This window comes from Balearica regulorum, chromosome 1, assembly GCF_011004875.1.
Source record: "Balearica regulorum gibbericeps isolate bBalReg1 chromosome 1, bBalReg1.pri, whole genome shotgun sequence".
NCBI classification, from domain to species: domain Eukaryota; kingdom Metazoa; phylum Chordata; class Aves; order Gruiformes; family Gruidae; genus Balearica; species Balearica regulorum.
In genome coordinates this window covers 206,722,569-206,745,821 of record NC_046184.1, presented here as the reverse complement: position 1 = coordinate 206,745,821, position 23,253 = coordinate 206,722,569, and the positions used below count along the sequence as shown (strand labels likewise).

General features: G+C 50.6%; 1 protein-coding gene across 1 annotated transcript; it reads left to right on the top strand.

Annotated features, from left to right (window-relative positions):
• Positions 1-11,755: 11,755 nt before the first annotated feature.
• Positions 11,756-19,594, top strand: ENDOD1 (endonuclease domain containing 1). The gene is made up of 2 exons (XM_010298036.2): positions 11,756-12,432; positions 18,169-19,594. Exons 1-2 carry the CDS (start codon positions 12,139-12,141, stop codon positions 19,300-19,302), a joined length of 1,428 nt encoding a protein of 475 aa, XP_010296338.2. The 5' UTR covers positions 11,756-12,138; the 3' UTR covers positions 19,303-19,594.
• The last annotated feature ends 3,659 nt before the right edge of the window (positions 19,595-23,253 follow it).

Sequence of the window (23,253 nt, the reverse complement as noted above, 5' to 3'; positions counted from 1 at the left end):
TCTGGATTTCAAATTTCTGTTACTGCATGCATGGGGAAGCAGGCAGAGAAAAATACAGTGAACAGACCATGCATTCAAAACCAGTATGTTGGACCTGCAGCACTGGTCCAGCTCGTTTAACGGCTGGCAAAGGAACCATAGTCTGTGGTGTTTGATGAAGCTTCAAGATGCAGTTATGTACTTTTTATAAACAAGGCTGTAAGGAATAGAGCAGCCAGTGTGAAAACACAGACTCTAATTTATCTCAAGTCTCCAAACCAGGAACACAAGAAAGAGTTTATAAGAAAAATAAAACAGCTAAGTGTCATCCTGACCAAGTTAAAACCCAACTCAGGTTCCTTTCCAGCAACATCTCAGTAGTGCAGTCCTCAAACTCATTGAAAAGAAGTTCATCCATAGGATCAATCCCAACCTCCATCTGTGTTTAGGTAACATGGGCCTGTGATAGACTCAGAGCCACCCTATTGAACATGACATTCCTGCCCTGCTGTGAGAAAGATCAAAGCACAGCAGTAAACTACGCCTGCGTGAATCCCTGATACACAGGTGAAAACAGCAGGTTCAGTGATTCTCTAGCAAGGACCGAGCTCCGCAGTGCCTCTGTCCCCGATTGTGTGCCTCTGCCCGGGTGCTGCTTCGGGGATCCCCTGGTTCGCAAGGTAACAAAAATAAATTTTCTCTTTGCATTTCATCCGTGGTTTTGTGGTTGTTTCTGCGTCCTGCCTGTGTCGGCTCACACATCTGGTGTAGTCGGCAGGATCCAGGAACAGCCATGCCATGGCTGGTAAAAAATTCAGGGGCTGGGGAGGCCATGACAGTGACAATTAAAACTCCTATGTGCAGATTGCCATGGAAAGCAGCATCGGATTATTCTCACAAGTTAGTGGGGGGATTGGCATGGTTATTAGTTACTGGTCCAGGAGCTCTTGACCGTGAAGTTGTTGCAAAATGAGAGAATTGGAAAAGGAAGTCAGGGCTTTACAAGATGCAAAAGTGATCATGCAAGAAGTAATTACTATTCAAGCAGTGTGGTGCTGTGGGCTGCAAGATAATGTAGAGTGGTCAGTAGCACGTATCCCTAATAAACAAATGGACAGATACAGAAAAAGTAGGGTTTTGATTTCCCAAGTTCATACTGTGACCACAAAACCTTCATGAGATCCCAAGGAATGGGATGGAATTATTTAGAGTGAATCCTTAGACTCTGAGACTGAGTTTGAATTTGAGCCAGACTTAAAAGGTAGGGAGGTGGTGGAAGCACAACACCTCATACAAATGGTGGGGCAGCAGATACCGTGAGGGAAATTAGGGCTTTAATTTCAGGACCATCTGTTTGGGTGGTGAAAAAAAGGAAAGCCGGCAAAACCCAAAGGAGTTACAGTACGAGTGATGAGGAAACAAATAGGGAATGATCTTGTTCAAGCCGGTATCCCATGTTCAGAAATAGATGAGATCACAACGGCAGAAATGTTTCACTGGTGGCAAAAGTTAGGGCTTACGCAAAAAAAGCAACCGGCCCTTGCCCCACCACTAACTCAGTGCCCACCCTTCACCCCGCCTGCCATCTCAATGCAAGCCACTACCTGGCAAATGCCGAAACAGCAGAAATGAAGGTTGAGCAGGTGTATGGGGTTTGCACAGCAAGGTTTTGATAGCAAGGGGGCTCAGGGGTGGCTTCTGTAAGAAGCTGCGAGAAGCTTCCCCCATGTCCAACAGAGCCAATGCCAGCCAGCTCCAAAACGGGCCCGCTGCTGGCCAAGGACGAGCCCATCAGCGACAGTGGTAGTGCTTCTGGGGTAACAGATTTAAGGAGGGGAAGCAAACCAAACACCAGGAGCTATTACAGCCAGGAAAGGGGTGAGAAGATTTGAGAGGAACAACTCTGCAGACACCAAGGTCAGTGCAGAAGGAGGGGCAGGAGGTGCTCCAGGCACCAGAGCAGAGATTCCCCTGCAGCCCATGGAGGGAGGATGAGGGGGTGTAGAGATTCCACCTGCAGCTCTTGGAAGGCCCCACACTGGAGCAGGTGGAGGCACCTGAAGGAGGCTGTGACTCCATGGGAAGCCTACACTGGAGCAGGCTCCTGGCAGGACCTGTGGCCCCATGGAGAGAGGAGCCCATGCTGGAGCAGGTTTGCTGGCAGGACTTGTGACTCTGTGGGGGACCCACGCTGGAGCAGTCTGCTCCTGAAGGTCTGCACCCTGTGGGAGAGACCCACGCTGGAGCAGTTGGTGAGGAACTGCAGCCCGTGGGAAGGACTTATGTTGGAGAAGTCCATGGAGGACTGTCTCCTGTGGGAGGGACCCCACACTGGAGCAGGGGAACGATGAGTCCTCCCCCTGAGGAGGAAGAAGCGGCAGAGACACCGTGTGATGGACTGACCCCAACCCCCATTCCCCGTCCCCCTGTGCCACTGAGGGGGGAGGAGGGAGAGAAATGGGGAGTGAAGTTGGGCCTGGGAAGAAGGGAGGGGTAGGGGGAGGTGTTTTAAGATTTGGTTTTATTTCTCATTATCCTACTCTGATTTGATTGACAATAAATTAAATTAATTTTACCCAAATCGAGTCTGTTTTGCCCGTGACAGTAACAGGTGAGTGATCTCTCCCTGTCCTTATCTCAACCCAGGAGCCTTTCGTTATATTTCCTCTCCCCTGCCCAGCTGAGGAGGGCAGTGACAGAGCGGCTTTGGGGGCACCTGGCCTCCAGCCTGGGTGTGGTGGATTGACCCTGGCTGAGGGCCAGGTGCCCACCAGATCCACTCTATCACTCCCCTCTTTCATTAGAGGGGAGTGATACCCCAAAACCTTGCCACGCAAAACCAACACATTGGGTCAGCCCACCACACCAGGTCCCCCCAAGCTGCCGCACTGTAGCCTCTTACCATCAGGGGGACCAATGCCCTTGTGTTCCTTTAATGGATTTGCCATTCGACCTGTAACCACCTTGTGTGGATTCCTGAAGTGGGATCCTGTTGTGCTGCCCATCCTACCAAGGTGGTAACTGTAAAACAGTATCGTATTCCAGGGGGGAGGGAGAAATTATCAAACCATTCTGACACTTCAACAAGTGGGAATCCGTAAGGAAACTATGACTGGTTTCAATAATCCTGTTTGGCCTATTTGAAAACCAGACGTCACTTGGAAAATGACTGCAGATTATAGAGAATTGAATAAAGTCACTCCTCCCACTTGCAGTTACGGTACCAGGCAGGGTGACTCTGACATTGAAAAAATTAGCAAAAATGTACAACCCTGGAAAGTGGTGATAGATCTTGCTAATGCTTTCTTTTCGATAGCCATTGCTTCAGAAAGTCAAGACCAGTTTGCCTTTATTTGGCAACAAAAGCAATATACTTTCCATTTATTGCCTCAGGGATACAAACACAGTCCCTCCATTTGCCACCAAATGATAGCAGCTGATGTAGCACTATGGTGGGGTACTGTTTACCGTTATATTAATGCTCTAATTCATTATGGCAGAGTCACAACAAGAAATCGAAGCAGCTGCCGAATTGCTGAAAATGCATTTGCAGGCCCAAGGTTATGCATTTAATCAAAAGAAAATACAGAGCCCTAGTACCACTGTACAATTTTTGGGAATAGTTTGGCATGGACCGATTAGAGAAATACCAAATAATGTACAGCACACAGTCCAGTGATTTCCATACCAACTACAGTAAACCAGTTATAGACCTTCTTGGGACTTTTAGGGTATTGGAGAACTTTTATCCCATATCTGGCGGTATTAATGTGCCCTCTGCAGAAATTAACTAGGAAGAAGGTTGGTTGACAGTGGACCAAGCAATAACAAGGCGCCTTTGATGCCTGCGGTTATCCTTAGTTATCCTTTAGTTACTGAACTAGCACGGTGTGCAAAGGGTTCGCCCAGTAGCAAGGCGATTCTGGCATTGGAAGAGTCTTAAACACTCGCATTGTTTCCTTCAGACGTGGGCAGAAGCGAGTTTACTCTGATTCAGATGAAAACAAAGAACAACAGCTTGGAAAACAATGAACTCCCTACATGCAAGCCAGATCAACCAGGTTGATTCTCCTTCAGGTCTTGATTGCAAATTCGTGGTATTTTAGCTGGTGGGGCTTCGAGGGAGCCTTTTGCTTATGTGGGGCTGTGCCAGTGCAGAGGGCTGGCGCTCAGGACAGTGGTATTTTCTTCCCAGCACTGCCACTCGCCTGGGGAAAGTGAAAAAGTAACCCCCCTCCCCAAGTCCTGCACATTTCCTTCTTTATAAACCCACCGATAATGGACCAAAGGCTTCTCCTACAAGATCAGTAGGAGGCTGATCCTACAAGATCAGTAACCATGACTGAAGTCCGTCCTGGATGAGATGAGCCTGGCAAAACTTGTTCCCTTCCTGGGTTTTGATCTGTGTTTTGGGGTTTGGGCATTGGAACGGGAAGTCTTAAGCAGTTAGGAGTGTCAAAACCTGATTAGCAGAGTTGGTTGGTTCAGGATTTGTGGTAGCCAGTTCCTTCAGCTGAACATGGAGCTCCGTGGTGGGTGTAAGCAAAGCCCTGCCTGCAGAAGCTGGAGGCCTTTTGAACAGGGCGTTGCGTGCTCCCCTGCAGACTCGGGGCTCAGCAAGAAGATGTGTGCTGCAAACGCGTCTACAGATGTGCCTCGTCCTGGCAAGACTCTGCCTGTTTCTGTATCATTGCTGCTGAGGATTAGTAACTGAAACTAAACTTTGCGCTCCCCTCCCTCCCTTTCCCATTCCCCTTGGCCTGTTGCCTGCCATGGGCATGGTACAAGCAGCCACATCTCACATCTGTCCCCGCAGCCCATGCTGCTCATGTGCAAAAACATGCACATGAAGCAGCTTGACCTCATTGCTTCTATCCAGTACTACCTCAGCATGCGCTTAGTAACTTTGTTTTGCCATCCTCGCATGTAAAATTTTAAGCAGGAATAGAGGGAGGAATCCTGCTCCTGTGCAAGGTGCTGCATCCCGCCGGTCGGGAGTCCCACCACAGCACAGCGGTTGGATGAGCGGCTGTGGAGGGAAGGACAACGGAGCTGGTGCCTGTGGGGGTAGGGCTTGCACAGGAATGTTTGGCGTGCAATGAATGTGCTTTCTGCACTATTCGCATCTCTCCCCCCTTCAAGTTTTCGTTGTTTTGGAGCCTGCCTACTCCAACAACTCCAACTCCTGCAGTCTTTACCAGCTATGAGCTCAGTAATCTGTGCTAGGTAGGCTTCAAAGCACTCCGCATCAGGTGTAAGGATGCTCAGTTAGAAACATGGAGTGGTTACGTACTGCCTTGTACTGGGGGAAGGGTAGAGGGCCGGGGTCCTCTCCAGGGGGTTCCTGTTCATTTGGGTGCTGCACAGAGGAGATCGAGAGCTTGGTGGTGTGGCATGGGCACAGGGGCTGCTGCTTAGAGGGTCCAGGTGGACCACGAGTCTCTTGCTCTTGTGCTTTCACTGCAGAACTAAAGGGCAGAAGGTGTTTCGCTTTCTGACTTTGTGAATAGGTGACTATTTGTGCAAAGTCCAATAGCAAGCAGCTTGGGGCAGCAGGACAGTGACTGGAGCACTTCACGGCAGTGATACAATTGACCCCAAACCTCTTCTGCCTCCTGATGGAGGTAACACTAAAACCTCAATCACCTAGATGCTGATACTGAGCTTAAGAGTTAGAGAACAAACCAAGTTACCTTTCCTTGAGTGCCTGCAGCCAGGAGAGGATTCATGGCTACGGATCTTGAGGATATGCAGGCTTTTAATTCTTTCTGCAAAGCAGTGCCAAAGCCTTATATTTTGTCAGCAGTGACTGTCTAGCTTATGAGGGTCCCTGTGTAATATGCTGGCTTCTGTGATTTCTGTTCTCGTGCATCTTCTGGGGAGCTGTAACACCTGCCCTGAGATCTTGAGTTTTACTGTGGGGAAGGAGATCTAGACATGAGATGCTATAGCCCTGGAGCTGAGTGCACCCTGAATGTCACCTGGTGAACCAGGGTTTGGGGACTGGTTGCGCCTCAGCCTGGTATATGACAAGTGTTACACAGCCATGGACAAGTTAATACCATCTCCCAAGAAAGTCAAGTCAGACAGTTACGCAGCAGATTGCATCAGAGACGCTGCAAAGTCTGGCTCTTCTCTTCTTCTGACCTGTTTTCAAAATCAGGAGACTCCCAGGTCTGCTCTCCAGAGGCTTTGGGTTTTCTCACTTGTAATTTAACCTGCAGTCCCACTAGCCACTGTTTAAAGCACTAATTTAAGGCCAGTACTTCCTTCCACCCTGCTGTCAGTTAGTGTGACTACAAGCACTGCTGCTTTTGTTTTTTAGAGGAAATACTTTGTCCTGGCTGTCACACACCAATGCTATTCTGTGAACTGCGAGGGCAGAAGCTGTGCCCTGTACTCACGGCAGTAATGGGATCCTGGGACTGTTGATTGTGTTTTTCATGTCTAAATCTTTCCCCAGGCCGTACTGGCCAAGAAACAACATAAGGGGAAAATATGATATTACATTTATGCCTAGCAGCAGTTGCAATATGTATTTCAGTAGCAAGCCCAAGGCCTGAATGGAGAATGGAGAGAGATCTGCTCCCCCTTCCCTCGCACAGCCAACACGCTTGATATTTCACGAGCTAAATCCCTGCGGTGGCGGGAGTACGCTGGGTCCTGCCCACGGTTTGTCTGACCAGCTGTGGACATCCTGGGCTCACTTTACAGCCGGCACAGAGACGGAGGTGTATCAGGAGGATGCCATCTCATCCTCTCCTGGCCATGTAGGATGATGCAAGTCACACCCTTGGGGTGCCCACTTCTCTGCTTCGGCTGTTGGGATGACTGGGGTCCATGTGGGCATCTCCACTGCTGATCTGAGCGGCATGGAGGACGTTGGAACTGGGGAGCAGCTGGAACCTCACCTCCATCTATCGGGTCTGGCCAAACCCTTAATGCAGAACATGTCACTCCTCCTCCCACTCCTTTGTTCCAAAACACGGTAGTGTTACTGGAGACAGGCAGTCCTGGGTGCGGCTGCTATCTTGTTTCTTGATTAAAGCTTCTGGATCCTGCCAGCAGGTTTAGCTTTCTCAAGGATTATGGCTTTCTCATTCCCTCTTCTGAGATGATGCAAGCCTAACAAGTCTATACATCTAATTTTGTTCCCACTCATCAGTCTTCTGTCAATGCAGACTGTCACGAGCTGTCTCACGCCTTGTTTTCAGGCAGCAGCTAGCACAGCGAGCTCTCAGCATTGTCTGAATCGCACCGCACTTTTGAAAAAATAAAATATAACAAATAATAAAAAGTCAGTAATAATACCTAGAAGAAAAGCATGCAAGTGGGGAACTTTCCTGCCCAAAACAGATTTAAGGTGTGAAAGAACTGTTGTGGCTCTGACCAACTGACGATCTGTAAAACAAAGGCGATTACACTTGAAGCATCAATTCATTTATTGTAGTTGTTATTGTGTTAAAAAACATATCTTGATTTAAAGAATGAAAGTGTTGGAGCTCTCAGTGCATCTCTAAATAACTCATTTTGATAGTTAATCATTGGCACTATTAAAAACGTGGCCTTGTACTGCTAATCCTAATCTATGCTACTTCTGCTGTCAAGCACAGGATTGTCGTTGTGTTTGTTTCTAACAGCCTGGACATTAACAGAGATCTCTTGAGTCTGAAGCCTGTAATAAAGTGCCAAAGTATGTAGTCTTTGGATTTTATTAATTATATTCAGTATTTATGCAATGCATTTGTACTTCATGGTTTACAAGGTCCCCGTCAGACTCCCACTGTGCAAGTTTTTGTACAAACCCAGAACCAGTCCCTGTCTTAACAGTGTTACTGCCCAGAGAGCAGCATGTTTGGGTGCTTCACTTTTCCCGGTCATCATCCTCTTCCTCTGACTGTGCACCACAGACAACCTCCTCCATAATTTTGGTTTAAACCTCCTCGTCTTTTTCTCAGATCAGCGTCCCTGGCAGTTTGAGAGGGTTAGTGGCCCCTTGCTGGCCCACCCTTTTTTGTGGGCATCACGGCAGAAGGTGAGCAACACAGCAGCACGGTCAGCGGTGGGCCACTCCTCACCAGCACAAGGGCACCGTGGGGAAGGCGTGAAGACATCTGTGTGAACACCTAATGAGTAGGCAGCAGAGACTGGCATCAAGACCTGGTTTTAGGTGGGAATCCAAATCCCAACAGCATGTTGCTAAGCTCTTCCTCAAAGAGTTTATTGTCCTTCTGCCCCGCTGGCCCTTGAATCTCTTACTTTTAATAGGAACATTGTTTAGCTCCTGCTTTTCTCCCTAGCTCAGCACTGGGCTCCTTTCCCAGACCAAGTTTTTAAGCTAATTTTAAAGAAGAGGCTGTTTCCCCATGAGACAGTGAGGAGGCAGATGTGCTCTCTGACATGCCATGGCATGTCTGCTGGCACGGCCGTGCTCCAAGCCCAATCCTTGGTATCTCCACTGATTCCGATGGTGCCCCTCCAGTGGGACTGCTTGCCCGTGGAGACACTTTCTTCTTCCTCTCCTTCTCAGAAAAATGAGACAGTCACACACAGCACTGAGGTCCCACCCAGAGGTCGTGGTAGGACACAGGAGATCCGGCCTGGAAAAATATTTGGAGTCAAGAATGTTTTGAAAGACTAGACTAGAGGGTTCAGGCATGTGAGGAGAAAGATTTGCTATTTGTAGCAAATCCAGTGTCAGCCGTGTGAATAGAGAGACAGGGCTGGAGGCACAGCGTGGGAAAGCAGGCAGATGAGCCCAGCAGCTTCTTCATGGCTAAAGGGTTTGAACGCTGGTGTGCTCTTCAAGTTTGTTTTGCAGGGAGGCATTCTTTTCTTTGAGACATTGGACTTGGTGCTTGAGACCCTTGGGGAAGAGGAGGACTGGTCATCCATGGTCAATGAAGATGGATGAAATCGTCCTGTCATTCTCCTTTCCCCCTCTTCCTCCTAATGTTTTCTCCTCATTTTCTTACCACAGAAGGAGATAGCTTTCCTCAGCTTGCTGTCATCTCACTTGACCCATCGCAATCCACCTCCTGGATTTCCTCACACCTATTTCCATTCATTTTCCTTCTTAACCTTTCCTTAGTACCCCAGTTTTAAGGAATGCAGATCCTCCTCAACTCTAATTTTTGCCCAACATCCTCCTTTTCTTCCTGGTCAACACCATTTTCTAGATCCTTACCTCTTTTCTTACCCTTCCCTCTCTCCAGTCTCTCTGCCCTTAATTTGTTTTCCCCAACACACTTTATCTCTGGTATGCCTTGCAAACTCTGTGTCCGTCCAGTCTATTGCCTACAGCCTCTCCTGTCCTCCCACACAGCTCTGCCTGCCACCGAGAGACTGCTTTTCTCATGTGCCCCTTTGACCACATCACCTGCTTCTTTGCATCTTCCCTGGGCTCTCTCTCCTCCACCACGTCAAACACAAGGTGCTCGCCTGCACTGCTGGCACCGTTGGGCTTGTTGGACTGTCACCCCTCAGCAGGCTTGGACCCAGCTCCCGTGAGGCCATGCTGCCACCACCAGCTCACACTTCCAACCCAGTCTGCATTTTGCCAGAGCCCTTCTGCTCCCATCAAGAGCCTTAGGGCTGTTTTGGATTCGATCTTAACACTCCCTTTGGTATCAGTCCCTATAGGCATCGCTCCCTGTCACTGCCTATAGGATAAGCTATTGGAGCACTGAGTCGTCAAAACCTCTGACCAACTCCACCTCTCTGTGTTTGACTGCTGTGTCTGTCTGTGATCCCTTGGCTGAGAGCGTGATCTTCCCGGGGCAGGGCAGTCCTTTGGCCTTTATCTCCTCAGCACAGTGAGTGCCACACCATGATGATAGCACTAGTCTCTTAAGTAATAGTGGTGTTAGCAAGAACAGAAAAAAATATACAGCTCCCTGTTCAAGGGTCGCAACAGCTATGTTAAATTAGATAGAAACTGGAGAGGGGCCTTGCTTGAAAAGAAAATGTGATTGGGAGTAGAAGAGTGGAACTCCATGCTGGCTTTCACACTGTTGCTCTTCATGGGACGTGAGAGCCTAAGGCTCTTGCTCTTCAGGCTGAGTCAAGGGTTATCCGTTTGCTGGTAAATACAGAGCTAAACAGGCTGGCAGACCCCAGCTTCACAGCCTGAAAGGAAAGAGCATCTCAGAGTTCCCAAAAAGCAGGTAAGAAGCCCTTGAGGCTCAGAAGACAGCTTAGGGCTCTGCATCCAATGAGACAGAGGTGCCACTTTGGGGCAGGAAGTTGATGTGCAGGTCCAGGACAGAGGCAGGATGTTTCCTGGTGGAAGTCATCGATCTGCTCAGCGTGCTGGTCACTGTTATGCCCACCTTGAGACACCTTTCTGTTGGACTGGGACATGCCTGTCCTGGGGTAACACATCTTGGAGTGGGGTGTTTAAAGGCATCGCCTGGGGAGCAGGACTTATTGTGCTTGTGAAAATATTTTCTTTTGCTGCCCAGGTAATTGCAATCCTGGGATCAGAAAAACATCTAATTGCTAAGGTTTAGCTTCAGTTCTTGATTTCCCAGGAGCCTTTTTACATCCAGGAAAATGAAATTTTAAGCCTGTCTTTTAGAGCTGCTGTCCTCAGGCCAGGCTGTCTCCGCTTTTATTTCCATCGTCTTTCCTGAACATGACTAACTCTTTCTGTCAGGGCTGGGTGACCAGGCGTCTGACTGGACCCAAACCAAGCCCACTTACTACATTTCCTGTTGTTCCCCAGCCTGTCCAGCCTGCCTCTCTGTCCCCCAGCTGATAACATCACACCAAGGGGTGCTGACGTATTTCCTTGCCTTGATACTTCTAGAAGTCATCCCTGAGTAGAGGAATGAGTCTTAGAGTCCAGTCTATTTTTAGTGCTTTTACAGGCTCCTTCCCTGACCTTGGGCAGGCACTTTAACCACCCGCTGTCCAATTTCGTCATTTGCAATATAGACTACTCCTGCCTCGTCTGCAAAGCACTTGTGGGTCGGTAGCACTTGGGAGTTTTTTGCTTGGACATCACATTATAAAAAGGGACCTGTGCCTTATTGGCACCCGGGAATTTTTAAGTTGTTGGCGACACAGCTGATCATATCTAACTTCTTGGGTGGGAAAACGCACATTTTCTTGACTCTGAGGAACTGCCCTGTAGTCTCCTTTCCATCCCCACTATTCTGAAAACATTATTTTTCCCAGCCACTGAAGGACGACGGCCGTTTGCCCAGCAGTAGCCGAGGTATCACAGGCAGCTGCTCATGGAGCAGATGGTAAATGCAGAGGAAGAGTTTTATTACCTTTAGGTAGATTTTTTTTTTTTTTTTTTTTTGGCCAGCTCTATAAGTTTGGTCAAAATATTCGGAGGTGGGTGTTGCTTAAGGGTACGTGATCCGAGGCTCTTTCTCCTTTTGCCTCTTTTAATCTCTTCTGAGGGAGGGTCTGCCAAGGTGAGGTGATACTGGAGGATTTTGGATGCCCCATACAGCTCCAGGAGAGACAGGAGGAGTATGCCTTTCCCAGGCGCCTTAGCAGCATGTGGTCAGCACCAATAGTGATGACAGGCACCCCAAAAAGGGGCAAAGTGGGTTCCCAGCAGTTCCAATATCCTGCCACCTCTCTTCTCCCTCTCCCTTCCTCTCCCCCTCCTTTGTCCAGGCTCGCAGCCGGAGAGGGCAGCTAACACCTTCTTTGGGGCGGCCAATCTGATTTTGCAGCATCCCCCCTGGCAGCCCCAAGAAGATTTCTGGCTGTGTCAGCCAAAATTCCTGCCGGGGACTCTGCTGCAATGCAGCACACCACACCCCTGCGGGCGCTGAGCCCCAGCCCGGACAGCCGGTGCTGCTCAGCTCTATCCCCGCACCGCCGAAGGCTTCCCTCCTCCTCTTCCCGGCCAGCCCTGATGATTTCAGGTTGCTTGGTGTTATCTCCTGCGGGCGGTTGGCGTCCGCAGCGTGTGTCAGCGCAGCCGGGCGCACGTTCGGTTTCACAGGGCGCTGCCTGCAGAAAGCGCTGGCTGCCCGAAGGGATCGGCTGTGGTTTCATATTTCATTTCCCTCGCACGCTACACCCGAATTCCAGACGCTTTCTGGCTGCGCTGCTGCATGGGCTCAGGGCACAGGTCCTCTGCCGTACCCAGCGGAGGCAGACGGGGCTCCCCTCAGCTCCAGGGAGCAGACCATGAAGACGTCAGTTGTGTTTTTGCTTTGCCTCTCGGTTTTCCCAGGCTTTTCCCAGGGCAGAGTTGTCGGAGAGGATGAAACTGGTTTTGCCGAGTGTAACGTGTTCTTCCCTGGACAATTCCCACCCGAAGGGTTTACGGAGCCGTTCCATGTGAAAATCTGTCAGCGGTACAACAAAGAGCCACGCTTTGCAACCCTCTACAGTACGAAGGACAAAATCCCTCTTTATTCAGCTTTTAAGTATACAAAGGCAGCCCAAAACGAGGAGGTGAACTGGCTGGTCGAACCACAGGTAAGTCAGCTTTTCCTTCGCTGTAAAGCAAATGTTCCTGGAGAACGTTTCCTCTGGGGATAGGATTTTGCAAAGGAGGCAGGAGCTCTGCTTGTTGAACTCCTTTCGATATTGATTTAACACAAGCAGAACTTATTTTTGTGCTTGGAACTGAGCAAACAAATATTTCCTTGTCCCATGGGGCTTATTAATGAAAGCTGGGAGGGGAGAGGAAGGTCATCTCTGACCCCAGCTGATGGGTCTGTCCTGCCTAGCCAGCTATCACGGGCAGGGAGCACTGCCGGTGGGGAGCAGGGTTAAACATCGCAGTGGCAAGTTGAAGTTTGTTTTGTTGCCAGCGTGATCGCAGTGTTGATAAGAGCTCTTTAGCTTCGCTGCGCAGGGATAAAACATCCATTTGCGGTTCACCAAGTTGACGCTGCAGCTTTTTGTCGTGTCCCTGTTACACAGACTCCTGTATGGAAATGATTGCCATGTCCTGGAGTGTGCAGGCTTCAGCTGGGTCAGGAGTGTGCAGGATAAAATTAATTTTGCAGGACCCTCAGTGGTTTTTGTCTCCCTTGACACTTGGCATGTTTAGGCAAGTCCTTCAGGCTGTTATATTTAAAGGAAATCCTTAAAAACTTGCTGCTGGTGCCCTAAGAGAACCAGTACTCCTTACCTCTTTTATTTTGCTGTGGTTCAGGTTTTTCAGCAGCGATCACGGGGAATTTTGTAGCAGACACCAGGCTACCTCTGACTCTCGAGCTCAGGAAAGACTGGCAGCATGCAAGGGTGCTTCGCCAGAGCAGGAACGGCTGCAGTACCAGCGCGGCGTGTTGGGAGCGGGGCCCTCGGGTGCTGGACATAGCCAGAGTCAAACCTCACCCCTGTCCCAGGAGAGCAGCTGCCATGCTCGTGTTGCTCGTGTGGGGTGATGAGACACTCAGGCCATGAGGTCACAGGCAGTGAAGACGGGAGATCCTATGTCCCTGTCTTCACCTTGGACTGTCTGCCTGATCTCTGGGCTGGGGTTTGAGATGCAGAGGTTCCCAAGGGCCCTTTGATCTGCTCTTCTTCCACTTCACATATGGCTGTGGGAGGTGTTTGCTTGCCCTTTTAGAACAGAGGGAAGCTTTTTGCAGACTGCCGTTATGGAGTTGAGAAAGGGTGGTGAATTTCCAAAGCACAAAGAGGACCTAGGTGAGTGAGCATCTGCTGTCAGTGTCATGGAGGCAGCAAGGCAAAGTGGCAGAGATGAGATCCTTTCCCATTTGCCTTGGCCACTGATGCCTTTCATCACCTCCAGCCACCATATCTCCTCCTGCTCCTCATGGTCTGACTCACCAGACCTACCCAGGCAGGCTCCTCCACAGCAGCTTCAGTTCTCCAGCACTTCCCTCCAGCTGGCTCCCCTGCCTTCCCTGCTCCACGCCTCTCCACCCCACACCTTGTCACCCCTGCCAGCGCCCCAGAGCCCCAACCATGTGTCTCCTGCCTCCAAAGTGTACCGCAGCCCCAGAAATAATTGGCCAGGTGCTACCTTTAGTTGCTCTGGCTTCTTCAGAGCATCCCCATGGGTTGCTGTGGGTCTGTTCTTAGTTTACACTAATGAGTTCCCGTCACCCATTGCTGAAATGTCGGTGTCTCGGAGGTGGGAGGTAGCAGCTCTGTGGGTCACTGGAGGAACCTCAGTATGAGACAGAAAACTACTAGGAAAAAAATTGGCAGAAGAATCTGTAAGGGAAGGAAATCAGGACTACAAAAAATTCCTGTAGGTCAAGAAATAAGCACGAACACCTCTCTCAGGCACTGCCACACTGAATCTGGGAGGAGAAAGTGGGGAAGAGATTTCACATCCATTGTGTGTGTTCCTATCAAGGCTAGGTCAGATGGTTAGGAAAGGTCAGATGGCTGCTGAAGGGAACCCTTAGCAACACCTGCTCTGCAGCATAGCCCCGTGAGGTTACAATGCCTATTTTCTGGGTAATTTCTTTGCCAAGACAGGGATGGCCGGGTATGAGCAGGCTCAGCTGCACAGTGGCATGTGCTTACGCCTATGTGTGTGCACATGGAGATGCAGAGGTACAACAAGCAGAAAGAAATCACTATTTAAATGCTCTCAGCACTCTGGTAAGGGCCTCAGGGTTGTCACATGGGGGTTTTTTTGGGTAATGATGTAAGTGGTGAGGGCACCATCTCACTCCCTGCATGCCTACCTCCTCAGGAATGTCTGCCTGAGAAACAAATGCGGAATGTAGCACAGAGGCAGTAATTGGGTGAGAAGTGCGAGGAATGTCAGTGCCACCCACTGCCGATTGGCAGCTGGAAACAGCAAATTAAGTCAGCAATTAGTGAAAAATTAGAGAGCAGGCAGGGTAGGCTGATGAGCAGGGTACTGATGGGACTTCCCCAAGCTCAGGTCTGAAAACTTGCTCTGCCGGATTTCCTAGGGGTTGACAGCAAGTCACTTAGGTGGCTTTCACCTCATCTTGTTTTGGTTGTCTGAAAACCTATGTTTTTGACTCTTTCTGGAGCTTAGAGGGAGATGGAAAACTCTGGAGTTTCTTTTTCTGTCCTAATGTATGAGGGTCTAGATGAATCACCTTGTTTTCATTTGGTTGATGACTACCACCAGCCAGATGACCAAGGTGGGATTTGTATCACCCAACTTAGCTACCTCTGAGCTGTTCTTGCTATCTCTCTTGGCAGACAGTCAAGAGAAACAGGTACTTCTAGAGCCACTCATGTGAACGTCCTACAACAGAAACCTTGGCATAAGATGTACCGTGCCTCCTCCCTGAGAAACGAGTCCCACGCTAAGGCTGGGTGCGATTGTTCCACTGCAATCAAAGGCACAAGCGTGCCTGAGGCAATAGCGAGGGGAGTGGGATGCTGAAGTTCACCTGGGATCCTAAGTACTGGGGTGGGGAAGGTGGGAGGTAACAGTGTCCTGCCTTGTTAAATGACCAAACTTGATGGAAGCTGCTTGCTCTAATAGCTGTGTGTTGCCATACTTTTAACCCCGCTCTGCCCCTCCTGTGAAAATGCAACCCCCACTTTATGAAGCGCATCGATATTGTTAGGTGCTCACATCCATACAGGTGTTCAGATGCATAATTTATTTTTAAATCCCCATCCTATGAATGAGGTGTTTACCTGTCTGCTTGGATCTTGCCCTTAGCTATTCCAGGTTGTTTGGGCAGGTGGCTTCATGGCTGACTCCACGAATGCAGATATGCTCTGGCAGTGACACAAACCAAAAGCTTTTTGAAGCAGCAAGGAAAGGTAGCTTGCAATGCAGATTAGATGTGGTGCTGGAGACAGCATGCCTTTGGGGCTGAGCTGGAGGAGACGTGAAAACCTTAGTTACACATGAGTTATTACAAACCATAATATGAGTTATTATGTGATGTCAGAGCTGTACACATGAACAGCACACGGCTGCATTTTTATCATGTTCTTTTTTAATTGCACCTAAACAACCCCAATGGTATGTGCAAAAGCCTGCAGCTGAATGGGTAACCGGAGACATATTTTCTTGATAGGCACCTCAAGGTTTGCATGCATCAGCTCATAAGCAGAGAAATAAGTTTATACCATCTACTTCATGTAGGCTGGGAATCTCTGCCAGGAGGCAGAGCTGACACATCACGGGTCTACATGTCCTTGTGGTATGGCACCTCAGACCCCCCCCCCCCCCACTGTTTCCCTTCATTTGTCAAGAAGGTGGTAGGGTCCTGGAGCAGGAAAGGGGCTGCAGAGCTGCCGTGGAGCGAGAAGCGATGAGTGTCTCTGCTCAACAGGGCCATAGCATGGGGGGCAGTTCCCAGGCACAGCCTTGCACCCATGATCTGTCCTCCATCACCGTGAGATTAAACACACTGGGTGCACCCCTTGTCCCATGGGAAGCACCATCGTCTCATCAGAATGGGGAGAATGGGTTTGGGGAGGCAGGAAGGGACGGTGATTTTGTGGAACGCAAAATGGCCTCGTCAGCCAGCTGCAGCCTGTGAATTTGGGGTGTCTGAGCAAGAGGAGCAGAATAAGGCAGAAGAGGCACAGAGTAAGTCTTTTTTTCTTAAGTGGTATATTTAGAAAAAGCTACAACTTGTGCATCAGCATGTAGGACTTGCTGTGATCCTTCCAGTCCTGAAGCAATAAGCATCAGATACATCAAAATGAAGTGCAAGAAACCTCCTAGCAGGAGATGGGGGTAATGCAGCCCTCTGCAAGGGCTAGTGTTGGCACTGTGACCAGCCTTGGTGCGGAAGGAGCCCTGGACGGCGGGGGCTTGGCTGATGGAGGAGGCCAGCCAGAGCTCAGTCCTCTTGTGAGGGTGAGGGATAGCTGCTGGCGCTGGCCCTTTCACCCGGACACTCAGCACAGGCTGGTGCAGAGCTGCGAGGAGGTGATGCAGCACTAGGAGGATGCAAACTCTGGGTAAGGTTGCAAGGATGTAATTGGACATCTGTCCAAGTGCATCGCAGGACGGTCAGGGGACGAGGAAGGATGACTGCAGAGTGATTCAAGGTAGAAAATGAGTTGTCTGCCATAGATGGCTCCAAAGTGTGTGTTAAATAGCGCAGTAAACAATCTGTAGGTCAGGAGCAAAGACAGCATGTTTAACTGGGCCAGCAGAGCGCTGGGAGCTGACGGCCACGGCCTCTGAAACAGTGACCACAGGGGGCCGTGACTGCAAGAGACCGTCTGCCACCCCATAGCTTCTACCAACATGCTCACCCTCTAATTTGGGGAAGACAATGGCAATCTGTCTGGCACACCTCCCTGGAGCAGCTGCTGGCAGTGTCACTAGAAGTGACTAAGGAGCAGACAGAGCTGTGGCCGCCCCAGAAAGACCTGAGCACGTCCTGGCGTTCAGTGCTCCTGCTCCCACTGCTCGTTACCTTCCCGCACACGGCTCTGGGAGGGACGTCTGCTGCAGCAATCGCTACCTCTGGCTCTGCGGCGCGGGAATGGCAGGCATGAGCAGGTAGCACAGATTCCATCAAGGACCTGTGGTGATGGCATCCTCACCCATGTTATGTGAGGAGCTGTGTGGTCATTAAGGATGAGGTTCAGACTATTAATGATGTGAGGTTCAGATTATTAATGACATGAGGTTCAGACTACTAATGACAAGCCCTGAGAGAACCCTAGGAGCTCACTGCTGTGTCTGTGTTCAAGACAGGGAAGTTCAGGTTACCTGTCATGGCACCTGCCTTCATTCAGGCTCCTTACACAATCAGTGGTGAGAGGTAGATGCCTTCTCTGGGCGTCTTATATGCCGTATTTTTTTTCTTCATGGCTTGGATTTGATAGTTCAGAGGGACTGAATTGAAGTGTCATGGTAGGTGCTTAAAGGAACTGGAGATACCACCACTGTAGGAGGTAAGAACATGGCCATCAAGCCATCTATTGGCCTTAAAAAATCTCTTCTAGAAAAAAAAGAAGCACAAGTTAGAGGCTTGGTGCAGGGTGGCTGGTGAGATTCTGGAGGCTGCATTGTGCTGCAGACCAGACTGGAGAGCTGCAAGCATCCCTTGCAGCCTGAACTGATGGGTTTGGCACGGCAGCTAAGTAGAGCATACACTCCTCTGAAGTGCTGCAAGGAAAATAAGGAGGGAGCACAGGATGTGACCTGAAGCACAGCGTGTAGTAGCAGTCATAATGGAAAATATACTTCAAGGACCATTTTACATGTTGCTTTCTAGAAAGGCAAATTGCATCAAGTAACTCTCCTCTCTACTATTTTAGATAGACGATCCAGAAAATGACCTGCATGAGATGGTGCACGAAGCCGATATCGTTGGCACTGTGACCAACCTTGGTGCAAATCAAGCCCTGACCTCAGACTACGTGGGCTCCGATTATGAGAGAGGGCTGCTCAATCCCAGCTTGCTCAATGAGGAGGATTTCCAGATGGCCACTTACACGCTCACGAATGCCGTCCCTCTGAGCCCGTCTCTGAGCAAAAGCTGGCACAGAGACGTCGGGAGGGTAGTGGAGCAAGCTCTGGTCCCTCACTGCTCCAAGAAGGATCATCTGTATCTCCTTGCAGGTGCAATTCCTTCCAGTATCCGAGTTAAAGGCAAGGTGTCAGTGCCAGAGACCCTCTGGCTGGCAGCCTGCTGTGATGCTCTGGAGGGATGGTCCCTGGGACTAGTGAAAAAAATGAATGATGAAAACAGCTTGGAGGACCTCACAGTGGGAGAGCTGGAGAAGCAGCTTCTAGCAGGAGTTCACTTGTTCAAGGGCAACTGTGGGGTAGACAACAAAAGCCAGGAGAAAACAAAAGCAATACTGCAAGCTGTCAGTCAGATCCGCTCTGGAGAGCGAGTAGGAACAAGTGACAACCAGGAGGCCAAAGGCAGCGGCTTGGTGAGAAGAGTGGCTGGCATCATTGCTACTCCTTTCATCAAACTTCTGGAACTCCTCATCTACGTGTTTGTGGAGCTGGTGAAATTTGTGTTTTATTTTCTGTGGCTTGTTATCAAGCGGGTTGGTGGTACGGTTCTGGATGGAGTCTACAGCCTATGGACTGGGGTGGTGTCCTACCTTAAAGCCATCAGCATGGTGCTCATCAGAATCCCCTATGATGTGGGGAGGGTCATCATCAACATCTTCCTGGGCTTTGTGCAGATTGTTCAAGATGTGGCATTCCTCACCTACAGGATCCTGCGCATCCCCGTGGGGTTTGTCCTTCATCTTGCTGCTTTCCCTTACCACACCATCTGTGCCATTCCCTCTGTCCTCAAAGACGTGGCCACTGGGATTGGGGGAACCTTCTCGCTGGTCATCGATGCCACAGCTGCCCTTCTGCATGGCTTTTATTACCTGGCTGGTCACATAGTCAAACGGTTTGTCCCTAAAGGCTCCTCTGATGACTGATAGGGATGGTAACCAAGGCTGAAAAGACACGGAGTGAGGGAGGAGCGGGACAATGCTTTAAGATATGTGGTCAAACGCTGTCAATTTTGTTCTGGTATTTATTGTAGTGACATTAATAGTAATGAACTGACTGGGGAGTAACAGGGAGGGCTGAGGTAATGTCACTGGGGGATGCCACCATTGTAACTCAAGTTCTGTCTATTATAAAGTATTCGGGTTTTATCAGTGCGGGCCACAAAGTTTCTGTGATTTGCAGATGTCAAGATGCTTCCTCTGGGAGATGCGTGCTAAATGTGGTATGAGGTTATTTCTTTCCGGCTATGATAGCACTGAAACTTATGCACTGGCAGTGAGCTCTGCAGAATTCCATCTCTACCAGGGAGGAGGTGGTGGTCAGGGGAGGATTTTAGTTATGGAGGGTTTTCTGGGACCTGGAGAAAGGAGGAGGCGAAGAGTGCAAGGATTTGGGGCTGGGAAACAGTGGGGAGCAGGGTGGGATGGGAGCAAATGCTGCTCTTGGTTCCACTGCTCATTGCACTGGAGTCCCACTGGTGGAGGGGATGTGACCGGGTGTATCTCATAGTCCTCAGGCTGTTCCAGGCAGCTGAAATCCCATGGATCTTGCTGTGAGGAAAGACCCACTGCCTGTCCTTTTGCATGGTGGGAAAACATTTTCCCTTAGCCATACCAAGGTCATCTTCCCCCAACCCCTCCTTCCTCTCTGGTGGTCACTGAAGGTCTAAGCCCTGAAGCTTCAAGGCGTTCCCTGAAGGTCTAAGCCCCTGAATGTCTCAGGCCTCTATGCTCCAAAGCCCAGCAGCACCCAGGAGTCACGCTTTTGGCTTTGAATCAGTTGCCACCTGCCCTGCCTCCCTTGAGAGCTGACAGCTCCCCTAGCACGCAGCGATATTTATGTGCCTGAGGTCTCCGTGACACGATGCCCAGGCTGGCGATGGGTAAGACCACAGCTGTCCTTCTGAGGCTTGTTTGGAAAGCACACCTCGCTGGGGAAAAATGATCCTGCTGGATTTTCCTCTAGGGCAAAAGAAAAGCAGCTCTGCCCTTCCCACTGGTCTGGGTTGTTGGCAGGGACATCCTTAGAGAAAAGGGACATGGGAGAGGTGGTACATGGGGTGCACGGGGAGGGGGGGTGGATTTTGCTGCTTTTGTGCAGGGTCATTTGCTGTTTCCATAGCCCGTACCCAGAAGCAGAGTCAGAGCGGGGCAGGAGCCAGCTCCGGGCAGGGCAGGTGGGTCCCCTGGGTGCTGTGCTGGGAGTGAAGCTGGCCTGAGGGACGTCAAGGAAGGTAGTCCTGCAATCGGGAGAGAAAAGGCAGAGGGATTAGGATACTCATGGTGAGTTGCTTGCACTTGGATGTCCTGGCAGCACTCATGGAAGAGGCGTCTGCCACCCGCCAGAGGAAGAGAGGTCTGTGTGGCTGTGGCAGCTGCAGGAACCAGCATGGCCAAGCTCAACCTGAGCCCTAACACCAAAGCTTTTTGCTGGGCGTTTCCCCTCGTTAGCTGATTTTGGAAACCTGGAGGAGGGAAGAAGAGGTTGTGTTGCCTCTGTCTCCCATGGGGACTATGGATTGCCAGAGGGGAGGAGAGGTGGGAGGGGGATCTGGGGTGCAGTGCTCGTTTTGCTGTGTAAATACCCACCTGGTGAGCTCATGCACAAGCAGACATGTTTATGCCTCAGAGGATCTGACCTCTCTTCTGCACACCTCATCCTCTCTGCTCGCTCTTCACCCCTTCTTCCCCCCAGCCTGAGCCAGGACCCCTCGCATCTGAGACACCAGAGCTGGGGCACATGCGGGGGCTTTGCAGGGGACCATCAGAGGTATGTGGCTGGCCAAGGGGCACAGGGACACCCACTACTGCTGGAGAAGGGCACAGGGGTGCTGCCCCACCCCAGGGCTTGGCTCAGTGAGGGGCTTTGGATGTGATGGTGCAGCTGCCTCCAGGAGGGAGGCTCTCAGTCTCAGCAGCGTTTGCTTTGGCTGGACTCCCAGAGGCATTTGGGAGTCCTACATGCACGGACCCTGCCCTTCACCCCCAACTCTGTCCCTCCCTCGAGCGCCAGGTTAGTTGTGAACCCCCGATCTGCCACAGCATCCCATCAGGAGTCCCAGGGGTGTGCAAGCCAGTGCTGCCATCCCCATGGGGGACCCACTGGTGCTGTGTTGGTGGTGGCCAGGCCTGAGTTGAAGAAAGCCCAATTACTCAACAGCAGCTTTGCTTCCCTGTCTCACGCTGCCTGTGGCAAGGCTGAGCTGGGGGAGGGATGGATTCAGCGAGTAAAGGAGGTTTGGCTGGTTCATGGCGGTAACAGAGGGTTGTTTCCTTTGCTCAGGGGCTGCGTTCAGTGCAACCAGCTGATGATGCTAATGGTGTCGTTGGGGATGTCATCGATGGGGATGAAGTGGGAAGGCAGTGGGATGAGGGGCGAGAGAGGGTGACTCCTTGTCTCACCCTTCGCGGGCCAGGCTGGTTTGTGGAGAGAGGCCGCCTGCAAGCAGCGCTGGCTTTGTTCAAAAGGAAAGGCAGCTTTTGGTTGCCAATGCGGGTATAGTTGGGTGAAGTCAGCGGTGTTTTACAAGTCCCTCCCTCGCCTTGGAGCTGTTGGTTCAGGGATTTTGGGTGCAAGGGGCAAGGTCCAGGTTGCTGCTGCCAGCAGGCAGACAGCAGCCTGCGGATGCTCTCCAAACCAAACTTTACATCTCTGCCTACTCGAACGTGCCTTCTCTGCTGCAGAGCCAGATGTGTGGCTGGTTTCCCACTCCTTCACGAGACCCTGTCCCAACCCCAGCACTCCTCTCGAGCTACATGGTAGCCGTCAAGGCAGGAAAGCAGCCAGCTCAGGTCCCAGGAGATGCCGGGGTGAGGTGAGAGGGGCACCAGCCTGGGACACCTGGGGTCCCCAGCACCCCCTGAAGGCAGCAGCTCTCAAGTGCAGGCCAAGCATTGGGGAGGAGGTATCTGCCCCCCACAGCTGCCTGTCTCGTGCCTTCTGTGCAGCCTTATCTCTCACCCACCTTAGCTGTGCGGTGCTGCACAACGGCTGGTGATGCACGTCTCGGGGGTCCTGCACCCAGACCAGCTTCCCCACACCTTAACCCATCAGCCCCCATATCCCAGCTCCACCAGCATCTCCAGTGCACCCTCTGGTCACAGTGACGTGGGAGCTCATGTGCTGAGAGGCAGCAAAGCTGAGACGCCTTGGGAGGTCTGTGTCGCCATGTCTTCAACACCATGGCTACCCAGCCTAGCTCGGGTCAGGCCAGCAGGTCTCCATGCTGCCCGTGCTCATGGGCGGACAGTCCTTGATATCTAAGGGGCTGCAGCACTGTAGGATTTGGGCAGATGTGGAACAGTATTATTAAAAACTGTCTTAACATGCTCAGGTTTCAAACACTGGGAAGCGCAGCCGGCACAGGGCATTTTTCTTCTGTGTTGCATGTCTGAGCAGGCGATGGGAAATCTGCCTCGAATGCTGAGCGATTATCACAGAACAAGCAACATCCTGCTACAAACTAACTATTGTTTGAGATTATTGTTATCTGGGCATGATTTATGGCTTGTGAGCTTTACTCTATCCTCGGAAACGTATGGCTTCAACAAAATAAAAGTTACTTTTCCAAAGAGGGGCTGGCATCACATTTCTGTCACAGTTGCAAACAAGATAATGCAACCTGGGGTGCTCTGACTAATCAAGAAAGCACCAGCAGCACAGTTGTTCTTTGTTATAGTTTGACATCTGATATTAATGGCCCTTTTCTGCTTTTAAAACACCTTTCCTCTCTCAAAGTGCTTTAAAAGAGTCAATTAATTAAGCTGCAGAATACATAGGTAAAAGCTGGGGGACTGCAGGTGAATTTAGCTCTGTGTGTGCCAGAAGAGAGAGGGAGAGAGGATGTTTTATTCTTCTGAGATGTGGTTACACCTAGG